Source organism: Vanellus vanellus (genome assembly GCF_965231255.1).
Source record: "Vanellus vanellus genome assembly, chromosome: 16".
Classification (NCBI taxonomy): domain Eukaryota; kingdom Metazoa; phylum Chordata; class Aves; order Charadriiformes; family Charadriidae; genus Vanellus; species Vanellus vanellus.
In genome coordinates, this window is record NC_138921.1 from 4,300,376 (window position 1) to 4,317,634 (window position 17,259).

The window sequence follows — 17,259 nt, forward strand, 5'->3', positions numbered from 1 at the left end:
AATAAAAAAAAAATTTAAAAAATCAACATTTATAAAAAAAATATTTGTGCAGCTCCAGGACAAACCCAGCTTTCTTCTCTCTGCTAGGGGGAACAGATTAAAATTTAATCCTAGTTAAACACATTTTCTCCTTTCCCTCCCCTCAGGTCCCTCTTGCGCACACACGGCTTTGTCCCACTGATCGCTCCTTCCCTCGGCCCCAGAGCTCGTCCTCCTTGACAGCGGGTGTCCACCCGGAGCAGGGACCGCTCTCTTTTCTCAATCACCCCCCGAATTGAAGCCTGGGGGTGGGAAGGGCCGGGGAGACCCGTTCCTTTAAATGTGGGAGAGGATAAAGCAGGAGAAGGCAGGGCTGGGGGTCTGGAGCATCACCACCTGCCTCTGAGCCTGGTAGGTACCTCCTGGGTTTCCCGGGGTGGGGGGTGTTCGAGCTCTGAAGGGGGGCTTTGCAGGGCAAGGGGGTGGCAGGTGTTTTGCTGTAGGGTGTAGGTGGTTGTAAGGCTGTGGCGTTGGGGGGCAACGAGTGGTGTCGGGGTCCCGGCAGGCTCGGGGTGAGCCCTGTTTGCAGCCCCCCAGGCAGGGTGGGGGAAGCCCAGGCTCAGCCCTTTGTGTCATTAAAAAAAAAAACAACCACCAAATCATGGAAGAAGAGCTCTCTAAGGAAGAGAATGGGGGTTTTATGGTTTTGTTTTGTTTTTTGCTTTGGAGGAAATTGTGCAGCTATCCTCTGAGTCCCAGTTTCCCTGTCCCCATCCCAGAGTTTGCTCTCTCTGCCATAGTTTATTGCAATTTGGGTGCAAACGTTTCAACCTGGCTGAGCCCCGTGTTATCGCCAGGGCTGTAAATCACCCGGGGTGGCATTTACTGCGATGTCCCCAGGCTGAGTAACTGCCGGCTGGATGCTGCTGGGACGCTACCCATCTCGCAGCGTAGGCAGTACCTGCGGGGGCTTCGGGGGACGCGGTTCCCATCGCGTGACTGTGACCACCCTGAAGGCTCGGGGCAGCCTTTGCCCTGTGGTAGCACCCCCATAGCTCCTCGCAGGGGCACCGGCCCGGGCTCGGGGAAGCACTGGCAATGCCGTGGGCTAATAGATACACTAGAAACGTACGGTATCATTTCTGCTGATGATATAGTGCTTTTTCTGGGTATCTTGTAATGCTTTTTCAGGCTGTTTATTTATGAGGCAATTTATTACAGCGCAGTTATTCTATAGCGGGGAAGTCTATTCCTAGGAGCCTCCGTTAACGGAGCCAATTGCTTAATTGGCTCACTGATGTCTCCACAAGGTATGCCAGGAGAGAGGGTTCTTGTTGTAATGATCGCAGCCTTCCTCCTGCCCACACGCCACCCGTGATGCTAATTTAATAGTGCAAACATTTATTATTCCTTTTATTTGGTAGTTAATTTTAGGGTGTTTAGAGCTGTTCCAGGATTGGTGGGGGGGTGGGAAATGCTCTGGGGTGCAACGAGGACCCTGTTTGCAGCTGGGGGTGGTTGGGCTCATCCTGCAAAGCCCCGGGGAGGGGGATGCAGGGGCTGATGCCTTGTGGAGTATTTAGTTAATGAGCTGCAATCAAGGGCCTGGGGCTGATCCCCACCCTGGGTTTGGGTCATTTGCTGCCAAAACGGAGTGTAACAAGTGCTTATACCTGATCTCTCTTCGAGTTCAATGTGCTCTGGAGGGAAATGGGCTCCTAACGAGTAGGCTGTGCGTCAGGGGAAGGGCTGGAAGGGCCAGAGGAAACCCAGGCTTGGATTTGCTTGGGCGGTGAGTGGCTGTCCCTGCCCATCCATGGGAGAAGGGCAATGGGGTTGTTGGCAGCACCTGCTCCCACTGGTGGGTGGCTGTGCTGGGGCCGGTGGGTGCTGTCTGCACCCTCCTCCTGCCGCGCTGGGCATGCTCTTGAGCCCCTTCCCCCGCTCCTCCTGCTCTGCCCCACCGTTGCTGGCCGTGGCGGTCCCTGGAGGGTCCCCACTGACATCTCCTTCCCGTGGCATGCCTGATGTGTCCTGGGCTAGAGCAGAGCCACAGCTCGCAGCCGGCCTTTCCAGCCCCAGCGCAGTGCCCGTCACCTCTGGGCAGTTTCCTGGGGGCGAGTAACTTCCCAGCGAGCATCTCTCTGCCGTGCGTGAATGTCGTCTGTCCCTATCGGGCTTTTAAGGCGATGTCTGGCAGAGCCGACTGCGTTTCTATAAAGCCCTGCTGGATCCGTGCCCGCTCCCGCTGCCGTTGCTTCCCCAGCAGCCGTCTCCAGCCGCTCACGGCCTCGCAGAACAAAGCCCGCTGCTGCCGGCCGGCGCGTGCCGCCGAGGCTCTCGCTTTGCAGCTCTCGGCGTGGGGACGCAGCCTGGGGGTCGCCTGTCCCCTGGGTAGCAGCGGGGCAGAGCCCTGGCACCTGGAGCAGAAAGAAAAAAAAGGGGCAGGGAAGGAGGAGTTCAACAGACAAAGCTGCCAGGACGAGCCTTCTGCTAATTTTGTATTTATCGCAAGAAAGCGATCAAGTTTCTCCGTGATTTTTCGTTCTTTCTCGGCTCCCACTGCCTATTGTTCCTGGCTCCATTATCCCCCCGTCACTTACATAAACGTGTCGTGCGGGTTTCCAAAGCACAATGGAGAGAGTCTCATTCATCCAAGGTCACCAGCTTTTACTTGCGCTTCAAAGCGTCTGGTAGGGGAAGCATTTTCTCCTAAAGTTGTTTGTATTGTACTCGGTGCAGAGGCTAAGGGAAACAGCCCTGCTGCACTCGTGCTGCCCCTGCCCTTCCCTCCGCCTCTCCACGTGCCTGGTCCCAGCGGGCCAAATCCTGCCCTGCGAGGTGAGGTCTTGCTTTCTGATCTGGTTGGGACCCTGTTGCTGGGGCCAAGAGGCAACATGACCCATCCCTGCCTCTCCACCAGTGTCTGTTAAATGGGAAAGGATGTGGAAGGTGGGGGAAAAACGGTGTTCTTCCAAAAATCTCCTCCCCAGTGGGCCCCAGTATGGATCAGTTACAGAGCAGTCTCCATGGCCTCCTGCTGCTTTCTGCCTTGGCCATCTGAGCTGGTGGCCCTGGGCTCTCCCTCTTTCTTCACCCGTGTCTGGTAAATGGTTGGCAGTGGGCAAACACAAAGGCTACTGTTAGCCAGTGTCAGTGGATGGGGACGTGTGGGGTGCCAGGCAGATGCTGTGCCCTGCAAAGGGCAAGGTGTGGGGGTGATCTAGCAGCGAGTAGGAAGCAGTAACAATGGGGACTGACTAAGGAGGGTCCTGGGGACTGCAAAAACACCAGGGTGGGGATGGGTCTGTGAGTGAGGGTGGTAAACCTGCCTTTAGGGTGGGAGCCACCTGAGCCCCCCTGGAGCCACCTGAGCCCCCCTGGAGCCACCTGAGCCCCCCTGGAGCCACCTGAGCCCGGGTGACCGGCAAGGCAGCTCATGTATTCCGCAGGCGATGGGTGAACCCAGCCGCCGGGTCCCCTCCGGAGCTGCCCTGCTGCCGCCGGGGCGCCCCCGGGGGCGGGTGAGAGCCCCCCCGCCGCCCTGAGCCGAGCAGTGCCGGGCTCCCCGCGGCTCCGGCGGCGGCAGCTGCGGGAGGCGGCACTGGGGAGGGGACGGCGGCCGAGCCCGGCCCCTCTCCCCGCCTCGCCGGCACAAAACGGGAGGCGGGGGCGGTTGGGGGCCGCACAGCTCCCCGCCACCGGGGCAGCGCCGGGCCGGGCTGCCGGGAGCGGAGCGGAGTGGGGCCGTGCGGGGGATGTAGCGCTCAGCACCGCGGAGAGCGGCGGGACCGGGGAGGGCACCGGGATCCGGGGCGTGGGGGCCATGGCCAGCGTGCAGCAGGGCGAGAAGCAGCTCTTCGAGAAGTTCTGGCGAGGTACCTTCAAAGCCGTGGCCACGCCGCGACCCGAGAGCATCATTGTGGCCAGCATCACGGCCCGCAAGCCACTGACCAGGTAAGGGCTGCCAGGGCATGGGGGGGTTCAGGGACATATCCCACCCCCTGCACCCCCCCGATCCTGCCTTGGGATGGGGGCTGCATCACCCCGAGCCTCCTCATCACCCCCAATTGGTACCACACCCCACACCCTCCCCCCCATCAGGAGGGTCTGGAGTGTATCCTCCCCCCCACTGCAGGTTAGGGGCTGGAAGACCTGGGGGTCCCCCCCATGCCTGGGGCAGGGGGATGTTGGCTGGCTGGGCCCCCTCCCCGTGTAGCTGCTGTGCTCTGGAGGGGAGCAGGCTCAGGAAACTTTGGCTTGGTGGTACTTGGAGCTCAGGAGCTGGCTGCCTCCCGAGGGGAGCAGGGTGAGGTCCTGGAAGCTCTATAGGTGAGCTATGGAGTGGGGGCAGTGGTGGGGGTCATCAGGCAGAAACCATGATCACCTCCATCCGTGCCTTGCAGACCCCCGGGGTGTGTGTCCTGATGGTTGTCTTCTCTCTGCATCAGTCCTTCACTAGGGACCCTTGGGAAGGTGATGCCCGGGGAGTGGGGCAACCCCCCGTCCAGCCGGACCCTGCCTTAGCACAGGGGGAGACTGATGCACCCCCAGGGACGTGCAGCCCGGAGGCTATGGCTGTCCAAGGTGCCTGCACACAGCTGTGGGCACAGGCAGCCGTGGGACTGGTGTCCCCCAGGTCTCAAAGGCGAGCGGTCTCAAAGGCGAGCGGTCTCAGCTTTGCGCGCCTGGTGCCAGCCCGCTCTGTCCCTCCTGCTCCCAGGGAGGCTGGTCCCCCTGTGTTTGCCAGAAGCAGAGTTGGGGCCAAACCCCGTGAAACGAGGTGAGGGGCTGCTCGTACCCACCAAGCCACTCTGCTGGGCTGTCGCATGGGCAAGGCTCCGCGTGGCTTCCTCACAACAAAACGCGCTCTCCAATTTAAACCAGTTTTGTTTTGCTGACTGCCTCAAGATTGATTAAAAATACCCTCTTTGCACTGTTTTTGTAAGGAAAGAAGGCTTTTCCTGGTTCTTCTCTCTCTTTGCTCTGTATTTCCAGTGCTGGCTGCTCCCCATCCGCTGTGGGGAGCAACCCAAAGTTTCATGGAGGCGATGGGTGGGTAGAGGAGAGGGGTTCAGTCTGCAGCGGGCTGGGTGTCGGGGGCTTAGCCTGTGCTAAAGAGCAGAGAGCTCACGGGGAGAGAGCTGTTTTGGATGCTTCCCATGCTGGTGGAGGCTGTGAGCTGCAGCAGCAAGGGGGTCAGGGGTCCCGCTGCTTGTGCAATGGGGGGGTCATTTTTGCCCCCATGGCCCAGCTGCCCGAACATGAATTTTTCCAATCTCTCCAATAGTCATTGAGCAGGGTAGGAGATTGGGAAAGGAATGGCTTAGGCTTCCAAATGAGAAGAGCAAATCTTGTTTCCATGAGCAGTGTTTGCAGGACTTCAGTCTTTGTGGGGGAGAGGAACCACTGTGGCTTTCTGCTCCCCTGCACCGGGCTACCGTCGGCACCCAAAGGGGCCGTCAGCAGGCTGGGTGCTGGCTCACCCACGCTCTCTCTCCTGCCCAAATGTGCCTGAGCGAGCCATGCTGCTTAAATATCTCGCAGTCGGCGATGTAATACAGCAACAAATTAGGGCACTGGAGAAATACAGCAAGCTCAAGTACCAGGAACGATGCACAGCTCTACACAGCAATTTAGATTGCCGCGGACATCCCGGTTGGGCTGAGAACCGCAGCTGGGAGCGTTTGCAGCTCTGTTAAAAAGTTAATAAACGCGCATGCCTTTCTGTTTCGCTGGCAACGCCAGCTCCGCTGGCAGGGGAACTGTCTGTGCAGGGGTCGGGAGCGCTCCATCCATGGCAAAATAGACCCGCCGGCTCAGCTTTGCCACCTTTCGCACCTTGGCACCGGCAGACCCTGCGCGACGGGGTCCCCGAGCTGGGGTGTGCTCTGCGCAGTTGGTGTGCTCTGTGTGGTTGGCCACGATGTCGCCAGGTCCCCGTGTTGGTGCAGCCCGGCTCCTTTTGTCTCCTCGCAGCGTGTGCCGCCGGCCGGAGCCCCAGGATATCCCCTGCGGCGCTGCCATCTGCGCTGCCGCTACAGGTGTGGAGCGGGGTCAGCCCCCCGCGGGGCTGTCCCTGGGGGCTGTGGGGTGTTTGTGCTCACCCCTGTCCCCGTGCCATGGAGGGGCTTTGCCACCTGGGGGGCTGAAGCCGAAGGTTGGGGGAGCAGGAGGACCGCAGTCCCTGGCTCCTCTCGTAAGGGCTGACATCGCGCGGGGCTCTGCCGGGAGCCCGAGGCTGCTGTCTTGGCAGAATCGTGCCTACGAGATGCCAGATCTCGCATCCCCGGCGACCTCGCAGCGGGTCCCCGTTGGGGTACGCAGCAATGTCCCCAGCACCCCAAGCTGGTGCCAGGTTTGTAGCCCGGCAATAGGCAGAGCAGGGCTCTTCTTCCCCATCCTCCGGGAGAACGGCCCCAGGGTTCGCAGCAGCTCTTCTCGCAGCCGGCTCCGCTCTGGGTTTGTTTTTCCTGGAGATTTTGCTGCGCCGCTGCTCGGATCGGCCTCTCTTCCCTGACGATGCTCCCGGCTAATTTAAGAGCAAATGACTGCGGTGCCAGTGAGCAGAGTGCACCAGAGAGGAAGACGGGGAGACCAGTTAGCCAAATGAAAAATTAAGATGACCATCTGGATTTCTGTTTTCTCCCACACTTGACAGCTGCTCCTCTGCAAACGCCGCAGATCTCTGCCCTGGATCCAGCCCTGTGCTTCCCGCAGCGGTGGCGGCGATGGTGGGGTTTCTAGGCCAGTGCTGCCCGTCTCCCCGTTAATTTTGCTGGAGGGTCCTGTGCCCTCACGGGGTGCCAGGGGGCTCGGTCGCAGCATGGGGGTCCTGCCGGGAGCCCTCACAGTGGGCATAGCCCAAATCCATCCCTCCAGGGTGCCCTGGGCACAGCTAAGGGCTCAATCCTGTATCCTTGTGTCACAGCAGTGCGTTCCTGGGGTGGAAGATGATTGTTTTTTTGATTTGTTTGTTTGTTTGTTTGTTTTTGTTTTTGTTTTTTTTTTTCCCCCCCTCCCAGCTGGCTCTTGCCTGTGCCCCATCCTCACCACCACCTTGCTGCTGGTCCCAGAGATAAAGCCGCTTCCACCTAAATTCCCTGGGAGGTTCGGAGGGTTAAAGCTCTGCTAAACCCAGGGTTCATCCTGGAACAAAAGAATACATTAATCCCTTCCCTCGGTCCTGCCGGGGCTGGGGGGGCCGCTCACTCTGGCCCCCGACGCAGCTCCATGCCTGGAGCAGGGCTCTGCCAAAGCAAATGGATTATTGACCAGTTTGCAGTGTGAAAGGAAAAAACGAGGCGATGGGCAAAGGGGCTTTTCCAATTAACCTTTCCCCATGAAGAGCACGGAGGGCTTCACGGTGCAGCCTGGGGCTGTGCTTTTGGGGCTGGGGATGAGGGATGAGGTGCTGTGGGGAGGCTGGGCAGGGCTGGGGCAGACCCACACTTGCCTTTGCTGGGGGGGTTGCTCCAGTGCATGCAAAATCCCAGGTTCGTTCAAGGGGTTTGTGTGCCTGGAGGGATGGGGTGAGGGACAGGGACACACACACACACACACACACACACACACACACACACCCCGCCCTGCCCCAAGGCCCTCCGCTGAGCCGGGGTGGTCCCATTCCCTTTAGCTGGTCTGTAAGGATGCTGCGATCCCCACCTTGATGGCAGCTGCGAGGGGCTTTGACTCTCGTGAACTCAAAACCCTCTTTAAATTTCCACTGATAAGGTGCCGCCAGCCTTTGGGGGTGAGTATCGCTGGCCCTGCGACCAAGACCCCCTTTCCTCCCTCTTGGGGAGGCTTTTGGCTGTGGTTCTCCCTTCACCGTGACCCTGGTGGCAGTGTGGCCGCTGGCAGCCCCGTTCGTGCTCCGCAGAGTAACTGCTCCGGTGCCGCTGTGCGTTTCATCAGCGTCCGTCTGACGGGGAGCCCGTGGGTGCCAGAGGTGGCTGGGCTGGGAGATGCTCCAGTGTCCCCCTGGGACCCTGAGCTGGTGGCAGTCTGGGAGCTTGCGGGATGTTTTTTGGGGTGTTTGGGTTCCCCGCTCGCATATTGCCAGCCACGGTGGTGTGGCACTGGCTGCCCTGTCCCAGCACCCCCAAACTCAGCCAAAATCCGCTTCTACACGAAAAGCCAGGGCACTGCTGAGTCTGGGGGATGTGGGTGCTGGTACCAGTATCTGCTCCTGGGGCAGCCGGTGATGCCGGGAGAGCACTGGCAGTGCTGGGAGAAAGGAGGCTGCTGCATCCCTCCCTGCCAGATGGCCTAAGTGGGTCACATCAGGGCAGTGCAGGGGATTTGTGCTTTAACCCTTAATTCCCCCGGGATGTGCTGCGCACGGAGGGGGAGGGCGGGCTGTGGCGCTGAAGTGGGATTAAGCGCAGTTTCGCTGCCCGGTTTGCCGTCCCGGGTGATCTTGGTGATGGCTCCCGGCACTGCCGCTGCCAGGACAAGGGGGGCAGCGTGTCACCCCCCGGCTGCGCTGGGACCGGGTGTGAGCCGCCGTGGCACTCCAGTGCCAGGGGGTCACAGTATCCCCAGCGAGGGCGGAAGGTGGCTGCAACTACCCTGTGACTTTTAGCCCAGCCGAGAGTCCCCGATGGGACTAGCTCTCTTCCCTCCCAACCTCTGCCTTTCCAGCCATGTTTTGGTGGCCCCAAACCCCGTTTCACCCCAGCAGGCTGGCAGCCCCCAGACATTGGGGAGTGCTGCTGGGGAGGAAGCCCCCGTTGACGGCCCTGCCGTGCCCGTGGCCCCCTCGCTCCCGTTAATCCTCCTCCTTGTTGGTCGGGCATCTGCTCTGCAGGAAGAGGCGGCTGCAGGGCCGGCCGCGCCAGCCGCCTGGCTGCCATCTGCTCCCTCCCGCTCCCAACGAGCCCCAGCGCTAATGAGCCCATGGCCCCGGCCCAAGCGGGGGGGAGAGGGGCTTGAAAAGAAAAGCAGAGGGGGAGAAGAAAAGCCCCTTCCTCGGAGGGGCTGTCAATAGGGAGGCTTTTGTCTGCCCCTGCCCTCCAGCTCCACCTGGACGGCGGAGCCGGGTTAGCTAATTAGGCAGCTTGGGAGCTGCTGGGGGGAGCCAAGCGAGGGGCAGAGCTGGGGATGCCTGCGAGACCCCCTCCCTGCTTCCTCCTCCTCCTCCTCCTCCTCCTTCCCCCCGAACCCCATCCATCTGCCTCTTTGCTGGACCGGTGCTGTGGACTGCATCCCTGCTGCCCTCCCCGCTGGGGTGGGGGACACCTCTGTGCCCAGAGAGGTGGCCCTGCTGGCACGTTGGTGGGAATGACCCACACCAGAGTGAGTGGGATGCGGGGAGCACCAGGCAGCACGGCCGGGATCAGCACCCATGGGTGCCTTAGCCAGGCTACCTGTGCATGGGATGGTGTAAAAGCACCTAAGGATTTAGGGAAAGGGGCCTTTGGAAGCCCCAAGCTCACAGATGGGGACTTCTTAGAGATTTTGGCTACCCCAAAAGTACTGCCTCTCCCTGCTGTGCCCCCACTCCGGTCATGTGGGGTTTTGTCACCTTCACTTAAAAGCTCCCAAACGCGGATGTGGGGCTGAGGGCTGTCTCCAGACCAACGCCACAGGGACTTGAAACCAGAAGGGCAGTGGGAAACACTGTGGTTTGGAGGATGGGCAATTTCTGACCTGTGAAAGTTCATTTGAGCGCTCTGCTCGGGGCCCAAACCTGGCCCTATGGCCCAAATTCCCACGCCTGCGAGCAAAGAACATGGGCACAACTGGGCCCTCGTTCAGAGTGAAGGTCCACAGGGACTCGTGGGGAAACACAGGGTGCAGCTCTCTGAATCCGGGGCTTCCTGCTGCCCCCCTGTCTGGCGAGGAGGGAGCCCACACTGCGCCAGGGCAAGCACCAGACCCGAGCTCCTCTCCTCATCCTCCTCGTCAGATGAGGGATGAAATCAGGTGGAAGGAAGCAAAAAAAGGGTATGGGGGGAGAAGTCTGCTGGCTGGCTGGAGGGTCGTTTTGTAGAAATATTTAATTTCACCCTTGAACAAAGCTGTCTGCAGACACTCCTCCGGCTGCCAGGGAGCCCCCATGTCTGCAGATGCCACAGGGGCTCTGTCACAGATGTCCCAGTGGGGTCCGGCACCTCAGAGGGCTGCGCTGGCCATGGGGTCCCCCCCTGCCAGGCTCAGTGCCATCCCAGCACTTGGGTGAGGCTGTTTCATAGAGGTACCAAAGTGTGGAGCAACAGGCCAGGGCAAAATGTGGCAGTTTAGGGTCTTGTGGGGCCAGGGCTTGTCCTGCCTGGCTTGGGGGGAGCTGGCAGATGCCTCCATTGCAGCATTGGCTCTGGCCTGCCCCCGTCCCCGGTCATCTCCCGTCCCTGGAGAGGCAGGAGAGCGGGGCTCTTAAACCCCACGCATGCATTCACGTCCCTCCTTCGAGGTGTAAATAATAAATATTTAGGGCTGTGAGGCCCTAAATAATAAACAGCAGCGATGACCCTGATGCCAGGGATTGCTACAGAGCTTCTGCCCGCCGGCGGGTTCTGTGGCCACTCTTGTCTCCTCGCTGTCCCCATCCTGCCTCCACCATCCGGGGCAGCCCGTCCTGCTGAGGCTTGTCCCCAGAAAGGGGCTCCACAGACCCCCTTCTTGCTGCGTGTGGGGGTCCCCGCTCTCCCCTGGTGTCCTCGGGCACAGGGGATGTCTCCTTCCAGAGGGCCATGGCTGGAGTCTGCTCGGTCCCATCCCTCTCCCTTTCCATGTCCCCGTGTCTGGCAGCTTCCCCATTCCATACGTACATTTTTCTATAAGATGAACTTATCAAATGCAAACCCCGCGTCACTGAAATGAAATAATTTTATGCACGACTGCCCTTTCCTTTGCTCTTCTTTTCTCCTTTTCTCCCTGCGGCCACTGAAACCTCTCCATCATTGCAAAGCCCGACCCTGGCCGGCAAAGCCCACCACGTTTCGGCTGTGGGTGGTACTGGGACTTTGCCACAGCCTCTGGTACAGCTCAAGCCCCCCGTGGCTCTTTGCTGTTAGAAGAACGTGGGTCCACTGTGCCCCACGGTCCTGCCCTGCCCCACTGGACACCCACACGTGGCTCCCAGCTCCCTGGGTCCTCCTCTGGCCCCAGTCCCTGGTGGTGCCACCAGATGGAAAACGGGACTGTGTTTGATGCCCAGATCATAGAATCATAGAATGGTTTAGGTTGGAAAGGACCTTGAAGATCATCGAGTTCCAACCCCCCTGCCATAGGCAGGGACACCTCCCACTAGACCAGGTTGCCCAAGGCCACGTCCAGCCTGGCCTTGAACATGAGGCCTCAACAACCTCTCTGGGCAACCTGTTCCAGTGCTGCACCACCCTTAAAGTGAAAAATTTCTTCCTAATGTTTAATCTGAACCTGCCCTCTTCCAGTTTAAAGCCATTAAAGATCGGAGCCCTTTGGTGCTCCCGGCAAAGGGCAGGCAGAAATGCCAAACCCCAGAGGCCGGTTTGCTTTCCCAGCCCCGCTTGCTGGTTTTATGGGTGGGTGCAAAGGTGCAGAGGTCGTGATGCCTGAAATCTGGCAGGAGCGGTGGATCCCAGTGGCACAGGATCCGTAGCAGGGCTTTGATGTGGCGTGGATTTGGCCCAAACCTGGGGGCTGTGCCAGCTGGACCACCAACTCTGGCAGCGCGGCCAGGCACGCTGCCCACATCTTGGTACCACCATCGCCTGGCAAAGGCCACACAACCCTCTGTGGGACGCCGGGTGCTGCAAAACTGCCTTCTCCAGCAGCTACTCAAGCAGAAAGCGCTGACAAACACTGGGAGTTTAAAAATAGCAGGTTTTTTTCGCACGCGGCGGGAGCGCTTTCCCTGCCAGTGCAGCGGGGACCGCAGGAAGGGCTTAAAAAAAAAATAAAGCTGGGGAAAAAAAAACTCTATGAAAAACTTGATTGGTGTTTCAGGCTGGCTGAGCTGCGTCTCCCAGCCCGTGGCCAAGGCAGGAGGCGGCAAGGTTGCGGCTAGCTGCTTCGCTGATGACCCGTTTAACACTTCATGTTTAATTTATGTCTCATCATTAATGAAACAGCTGCTGCTGCCCAGCCCCGGCCAGGGGCTTTGCGGGGGGCAGAGGTGGGAGCGGGGACACTGGGGAGGACATCTCTTCATTTGCCCCCCGAGGGGTGCCTGGGCGGGCAGAGGCATCGGGGGCAGCGTGGGCAGGGTCCTGCTGCCTGCGGGGTCGCTCTGCTGTCTCCTGCCGGCTCCTGCTTCCTCCCCGGGGGCAGCCAGGGCTGCGACGCGCTGGTACGGGCTGCAGAGACCTCTGTGCTGTCGGATGCTGGGGCCGGGGTCAGATGCCCATTTCACATGCAGGCGGCTGAAAATGGCCGAAGACCCATGGGCCGTGATGACAAAACGGGTTTTCTCTGCTGCTAACACCGAATTCCAGCAGCGCATCACCGTGGTGGAGCTCGACCGCGCTTTGGCAACGGGCTGGTTGTATTGAATTTATCTCTGTGCCCGTGTGTGCTTGGGAGCGCATGTGTTGGGGTGTGACTGGAGGAGAGAGGGGCAGGAGGCTGTGATTTTAGCTGCGTTACTGTCGGGATGAAGAATTAGCTATTGCCCAGCAAGAGAAATATTTTTGCATTAGGAGAGATTTCACAGTTAAAGACCACCTGCTGAATTAATCTGGGGGTCAGCTGGAGCTGCCGTATAACCAGCCGCCCGCCAAAGCAGCGCATATATAACACTGATATATAATAGCATGTAAATATATCATAACTTATTCTCTGCTGCTCCATCATCTGCAGCCAGTGGGGCAGCCCTCCTTGGCAGGGTGGCCGTGGACATGGCACACCGAGCATGTGAGGGCGGTTAGGGCTTTGGCCCTCGGGGCGGTATTTCCCCCTGAGGCTGATGGATTCAATAGGAATCTATTGCCTATAAAGCATTTGCCCTCTTCAAATCCCCCCTGCTTCAATCAGAGCACCGTCAGGTTCATTACGATGGGGAGAAGCAAGACAAGTGGGTTCAGCACTGCTTCTCCCAAGAGATGGCTTTTTATTTGCCCAAAAAATCCAAGATCGGGGATATATAAGGAAAAAAAAAAAAACAAAACCCAAAGCAACAAAGCAGCCGAGTGCCCACGTTTCGCCTGCCCTTCCCCGCTGTGTTGGACGGGCTCTGTGGTTATCTGCCTGCCGCAGCCGCCTGCCCCGGCCCTGCCTTTGTCTGCCCGTCAGCTGTGCGTTAGCCGAATTAATGAAGGACGATGGTGCGGGGCCACCGGAGCAGAAAGGCAGGTGGATAACGTGTGCCGGGGAGAGGGAGGTGCAGTGGGGCCTGAATGGGCATCGCTGGTGGAGAGGGAACAAAAGGAGCTGCCGGTTCATCACAGAGATAGAGGCGTTGTGCAGCTCAGCCTCCCCCAGGTGTGCCCTGTGCCTCCTAAGCAAGGATGGATATGATGTCCTGGTGACCTCCTCTAGCCCTGTGTCCCTGGACCCTGGCTTCCCTGGGGATCCCTGTGCGGGGCTGAGCTCTGCAGGAAGGGGACATGTCGGCTGCTTTGCCCCCAGGACCCCGGGGTGTCCCTGGACGCGGGGACTCTCTTGCCTGTTCTGTCTGATGGCTGGAGAAGTTGTTGGCGCAGTTTTGGACTGGTCCTTGCACTCTCCCAAACATTTCCCACATGTAGTTCAGGAGCCAGCGCAAGTGAATAATGTCCTTTGGATGTTTTGGAGGGGTTTTTGGATGTTTCGGAGAGTCCAGGCCGGCAGACGCAGCCGTTCGGTGCTCCAGGCACATCCTTGCTCTCGGGTGTGCTGGGGCCGTGTGGCTGTGCCCCCGTCCCTGCCCTCGCCACGAGCACGGAGCATCTCAGCACCCGCAAGGACAGAGCTAAAGGCACAACACCGGCAGCACGTGCCAGCAGCAAGTTTGGCTCCCACTATTTGCCGCCTCATGGCAGTAGTTACTACCCCATTGCCCTCGGGGGCCCTCCCAGAAGTGTTTTTTCCACCCACAGCCCTAATTTCCACATCCTCATCTCTCCGAGTGGGCTTGGGATGCTCAAGGGCAGATGTTCAGTGTGGGAGCTGCCACTGTGGGGATGGGCGGGTTAATTTTGCGGTGGAGACTCGTGGGCAAAAGAGCTGCCTGCCGGCTCTGCTGGGCTGCGAATGCCACCGAAGGCACGTTCATCCCTGATTAATGGAAACCGAAAAGCAGGATCCCGAGGACCCGTGGCTCCCCTACCCCCTCCCCGCCGCAGGCTGACACTTTCAACCCTCACCCTGCGCTGCCGCCGGGTTTATCCTGCACAGAGCAGAGGATGGCAGGTCTCCCCTTGCCCTTCCGCAGCAGAAGAGTGGGCAGCGAAGCCCGTGGCTGCAGCCTGCGCCCTGCCTGCAGAGCTGGCGCTGGGACACGGCCACCGCCTCACTCCCCCTGCTCGCCCTCCCCACCGCGTCAGTATTGATTTGACCTGAACTCCCTTTAACGTGCTGTGATTTCTTTCAATTAGGGTTTGAGTGAGGCCTCTGCGGCGTTCGATAGAGCCAGCCCCAGCACAGTGCCTGGACCAGGGACAGTCCAGAGGGAGATGCTTGGGGATGTTCCCGCATCCCTGACAAGAGCATCCCTCAGAGTCTTGTTTTCCCCACGTCCCATGAGGATGACCCCACTGCTTAAAGGTTTCTCCTTGTCCCCTCTGCATTTCCTAGCTCTTTCCACCCCTCGGACTGGTGACTTTGCTACCCCGGCCAATAGGGCAGCTTTGTCGCATCGTTAGCTGCTTCACCTTCCTGATTTAGATGAGCTTCAGGCCCACATGGTCCCCCCTGCTCTGTACAGGAGCAGCCCTGCTGCCAACCGGAGCTGAACCGAAGCTGAGCAACCCTCACTTTCCCATCCCCAGAAAAGCTGCCTTGCTTTCCTCTTTCTCCTTGGCGGTTGTCACCTCCTCGGGGACGTACTTAGCCAAGTCGGGGCTTGGTGTCACGTTGTTTCCGGCAAACTAATGGGCAGAGTGCTTGTTTTCAGAGATTGTATAGAGCAGAAATCCCTGCACTTCATCTCCAGCTGCAATTACCGAAGCCAAGTCGATGCGGTTGATGGTAATAGGATGGTAACACTGTCTGAATTTGTATTTAATGCTGATTCCAAGGGTCTATAATTTTCATCAGCAACACATGACTTTTTATAGAACAGAAAAAAGTGTTAATGAGCTGTAATTCTGGAGAGCTTCTGCCTTGATTGGGACTAATTATTTTCTTTATAAAAATAATTAACAATCCACACAACCTATAGAGTGAAAGGCATGTGGCATTAATTAAACCATGCGGTATTTTCAACGCGCCTTTTTCTCCCCTTTCCCAGCACGCCCCGAATAGACGGTGGCGTTTCACTGCGGAAAGCTGAGCTGGGTGCGAGCTCTCATCAGGGTGAAGACTCCTGCAGGGCAGAAAGGGCAGGTCCTGAGCGAGAGGGCTGCATCCAAATCCTACTTCTGCAGCCTCCCGACCCTGTGCGTACCATAAAAATCCTCATTTGGGTAGGAAAGGCTGTTTTGGCTAGAATAAGGTGATGGTTTCCATGCGTGGGCTGTCCGTGATGAGTGCGGAGGGGGATGCTGGGGGTGTCTCTGTGTTTCGGCTGAAGAGCAGCCGGCAGGACAGAGGTCTTTGCTGGGTGCTGTCGCTTGCTGTGGGGCGTCGGGTTATCCCAAAATTGAGACGGTTGCTTTGCACAGACCCAGCCCTTGTTCTCCAGCGCCCTGAGATCCTGGGATGAGTCCCAGGCCAATGTGCCCCTGCACCAATAGCACGCGGGTCTGTGTGTGCTTAGACACACACTTACATAATATATAATTGTTAACAAGACTAATTCCTCTATTTTCCTGGAGGTATTCTAAGAACTAATGAATATATTTGCATAATCTTGATTTTGTTTATGAATAATTCTGGATTATCCGAATGTGAATAACACCAGGGCTTTGCCGTTCTAGATTGCCTTTCAGCTGAGGACAGCAAAGCATTTTACAAATATTAGTTCAGCCTCACAAATCTCAGCAAGCAATAAAATTATTATTACACCCAATTAAAGATGGCTGTGGCGAAAAGCGGTCTGCCACAGGGCCAAGGAGCCCGGGGACCCACCTCCCTCCTCCCAACCTTCCCCCTAGAGAGCAGTAAGCCAAGAAATATCCTCCCCTTTCTTTTTTGAGGATGATTTAAAGCAATGTTCAGGGTTGCAGGGTGGCGTGGAGGGTTGGGAGCAAGATCTGGGAGCAGAGAGGGAGGTTTCTTTCTGGCTCTGACCCCCAAACAGCTCCGGGTGCCGCAGCACTGAGCACCCCGGTGCCTGCCGTGTGGCAGGGGTTGCACGGCCACATCTTCTCACTCCTTGGAGTGCAAGCGGGAGGAGATAAGGGCCTGCCTTCCCTCCCAGAAACTCTCCTTGACTTAAAACCCCCTCACCAGTCCTTCCTGGGCAGCTGGCAAGACCACCGAGGTGTTTCTCATGGGACCAAGGGATGTTACGGGGAGTCAAACCAAACCCTTGCACCCATGAAGATGAAATCTGGGAATTTTGACATAGGAGACGTGATACAGGGAAGCGAAGGGCCTTTCTGGCCATAAAAAGCCTCTGGCAGCATGTAATAGAGGGCTGAAGCCTGCTTGCCACCTCCCTTCCTGGGCTGGGAACGCCGTTGGCTCATCTCTCCGGCAGAAGAAATCTGTTGCTTAAATCCTTTCCACAGGAGCTAATTGCTGCCCACGCGTCCCTGCGCAGGGACATCTGCTCCTCGTGTGTCACTGGGCCCTCCCGGTCCCACGTGGCCCTGGCCATCTCGGTGGGATGGATGTTTGGGAGACAAGTCCCAGACAAAGGGATATCCAGGGATTTCCGTCTTACCAGACCCCCCAAGTGTGGCAGATTGATTTTTGCTGGCCGCTGCCCGCGGCTCCCCCCTGCCGGCTGCTGTTCACGGGCAGAAAATGTTATCCTCCGCCCCTATCCTTCGGGGTAGAGCAGCACCGGTGTACCCTGCTCGGGTGATGCCCCTGAACACCAGGGTTGGGGACGCCCATTCACATGCACCCGCAGATCTGTCCTGAGTGGGTGTGAGCATTTTTTAATGCTGGAGTCGTTTCAAGCTGAGCCCTTGGGATTGCTGTTCATTAGCTGCAGGCGGGCAGGCGTGCCTGTGTCCCGGCACACGGGGTGGTTTATTAACGGGGTGCGGTGACCTGAGTGTCCGTGTCACCAGCCGGGATGGATGGGGAAGCTGTCTTCTCTGT

At 58.5% G+C, this 17,259-nt stretch overlaps 1 protein-coding gene across 1 annotated transcript in view; it reads left to right on the forward strand.

The window, feature by feature from the left end:
• Positions 1-3,805: 3,805 nt before the first annotated feature.
• Positions 3,806-17,259, forward strand: part of SRRM4 (serine/arginine repetitive matrix 4) — a gene marked incomplete at both ends in the record, with an annotated part of 45,337 nt that continues 31,883 nt past the window's right edge. The window contains one exon of the mRNA XM_082491877.1: positions 3,806-3,936. Coding sequence (XP_082348003.1) covers positions 3,806-3,936 — 131 coding nt within the window. The remainder of the gene's footprint in view (positions 3,937-17,259) is intronic.